Source organism: Rattus norvegicus, chromosome 8 (assembly GCF_021556685.1).
Source record: "Rattus norvegicus strain SHRSP/BbbUtx chromosome 8, alternate assembly SHRSP_T2T, whole genome shotgun sequence".
NCBI classification, from domain to species: domain Eukaryota; kingdom Metazoa; phylum Chordata; class Mammalia; order Rodentia; family Muridae; genus Rattus; species Rattus norvegicus.
The window spans coordinates 47,805,332-47,806,933 of NC_141541.1; the positions used below are offsets into that span (position 1 = coordinate 47,805,332).

General features: G+C 37.8%; 1 protein-coding gene across 1 annotated transcript; it reads left to right on the forward strand.

The window, feature by feature from the left end:
• Positions 1-939, forward strand: Or8g52b (olfactory receptor family 8 subfamily G member 52B). Its single transcript, NM_001000470.1, has one exon. The coding sequence runs from the start codon at positions 1-3 to the stop codon at positions 937-939; it is 939 nt and encodes a 312-aa protein (NP_001000470.1).
• Positions 940-1,602: the final 663 nt, after the last annotated feature.

The window sequence follows — 1,602 nt, forward strand, 5'->3', positions numbered from 1 at the left end:
ATGCCTGAAGGCAATCATTCCAGAGTGACTGAATTTATCCTCACTGGATTAACAGATAAACCAGAGCTGCAGCTGCCCCTGTTCCTCCTCTTTCTTGGAATTTACCTGCTCACAGTGTTAGGAAACCTGGGCATGATCATCCTGATCCTGCTCAGCTCCCACCTGCAAACACCCATGTACTTCTTCCTCAGTGGTCTGTCCTTCATTGACCTTGGTTACTCTACTGTCATTATCCCCAAAATGCTGGTGAACTTTGTGACAGAGAAGAATGTCATCTCCTATCCTGGATGCATGACTCAGCTCTACTGCTTCATAGCGTTTGTTTTATGTGAATGTTACATGTTGTCTGCAATGGCATTTGACCGCTATGTTGCCATCTGTAACCCCTTGAGGTATAATGTCACTATGTCTTACCAAGTCTGTTTCTGGATGATAGGTGGCGTGTATAGCATAGGCTTCATTGAAGCCACAATTCATACTGTTTGCATGCTACAAGTGTTTTTTTGCAAGGCTAATGTAGTAAATCACTTCTTCTGTGATCTTCTTCCATTGTTTCAACTTGCCTGCTCCAGTACATTTGTCAATGAGACAGTACTTCTGTGCCTCAGTACTCTTAATTTCTGTGTTCCAACTCTGACAATCTTGAGCTCTTACAGCTTTATCATTGCCAGAATCATCCGCATCAAATCCACTGAGAGCAGATTCAAAGCCTTTAGCACATGCAGTTCCCACTTCTCTTCTGTGGCTGTCTTCTTTGGTTCACTGGGATTCGTATATTTTCAGCCATCATCAGTTAGCTCGAAAGATCAAGGCAAAGTGTCTTCTGTGTTTTACACTATCATTGTGCCCATGCTGAATCCCTTGATCTACAGCCTGAGGAATAAAGATGTCAAACTTGCTCTAAATAAGTTGTTTCAAAAGAAGATATTTCATATGTAAAATAATATTTTGCCTTAGTAGAAAGTTCTTATCTCTACAATTTTGATGAGAAAAATACCTTTAGACAACAATGCATGTGAAATCTTGAAATTTGTGTTAATACACAGTTATTTCCTACCAAAAATTGTCAATAAGAATTTGATATAAAACTTTGGTACAAGCAATTCTGGGGCATCCCAGGGTCTATCAGACTTATGTTAACTAACACAACTTTAAATAATTTTCAAAACACTCACTAAGTCTTCCTATAGTTCACTATGCTTTATGTGAATATAATATGGCTCTTTCCTGGAGATATTTTCCTTTCTTGTTAAAGAAATAAATCCATGCACTAGAAAGAAAGTTATCTACCATCTTGTACTTGTGCATCCTGCTCTGGCAATTTAGTGTATTATCAACCGTATGTGAAAAAGTTACCTCTCAATTAAGTAGACTTAACAAAATTGAAAAATCCCAAATTATCCTGTCTACACCTCCATATATATATATATGTGTGTGTGTGTGTGTGTGTGTGTGTGTTTATTATAGAATATAAAACACATTAGAAATAATATTGTTCTGTCTTCAGAGAAATAATACTGAACTCATTAAATAAGACTGTACACAGCTACACATGTTCACACACTATTGTCACAGTTACTGATCCAGTTTGGGGGCTTTGCC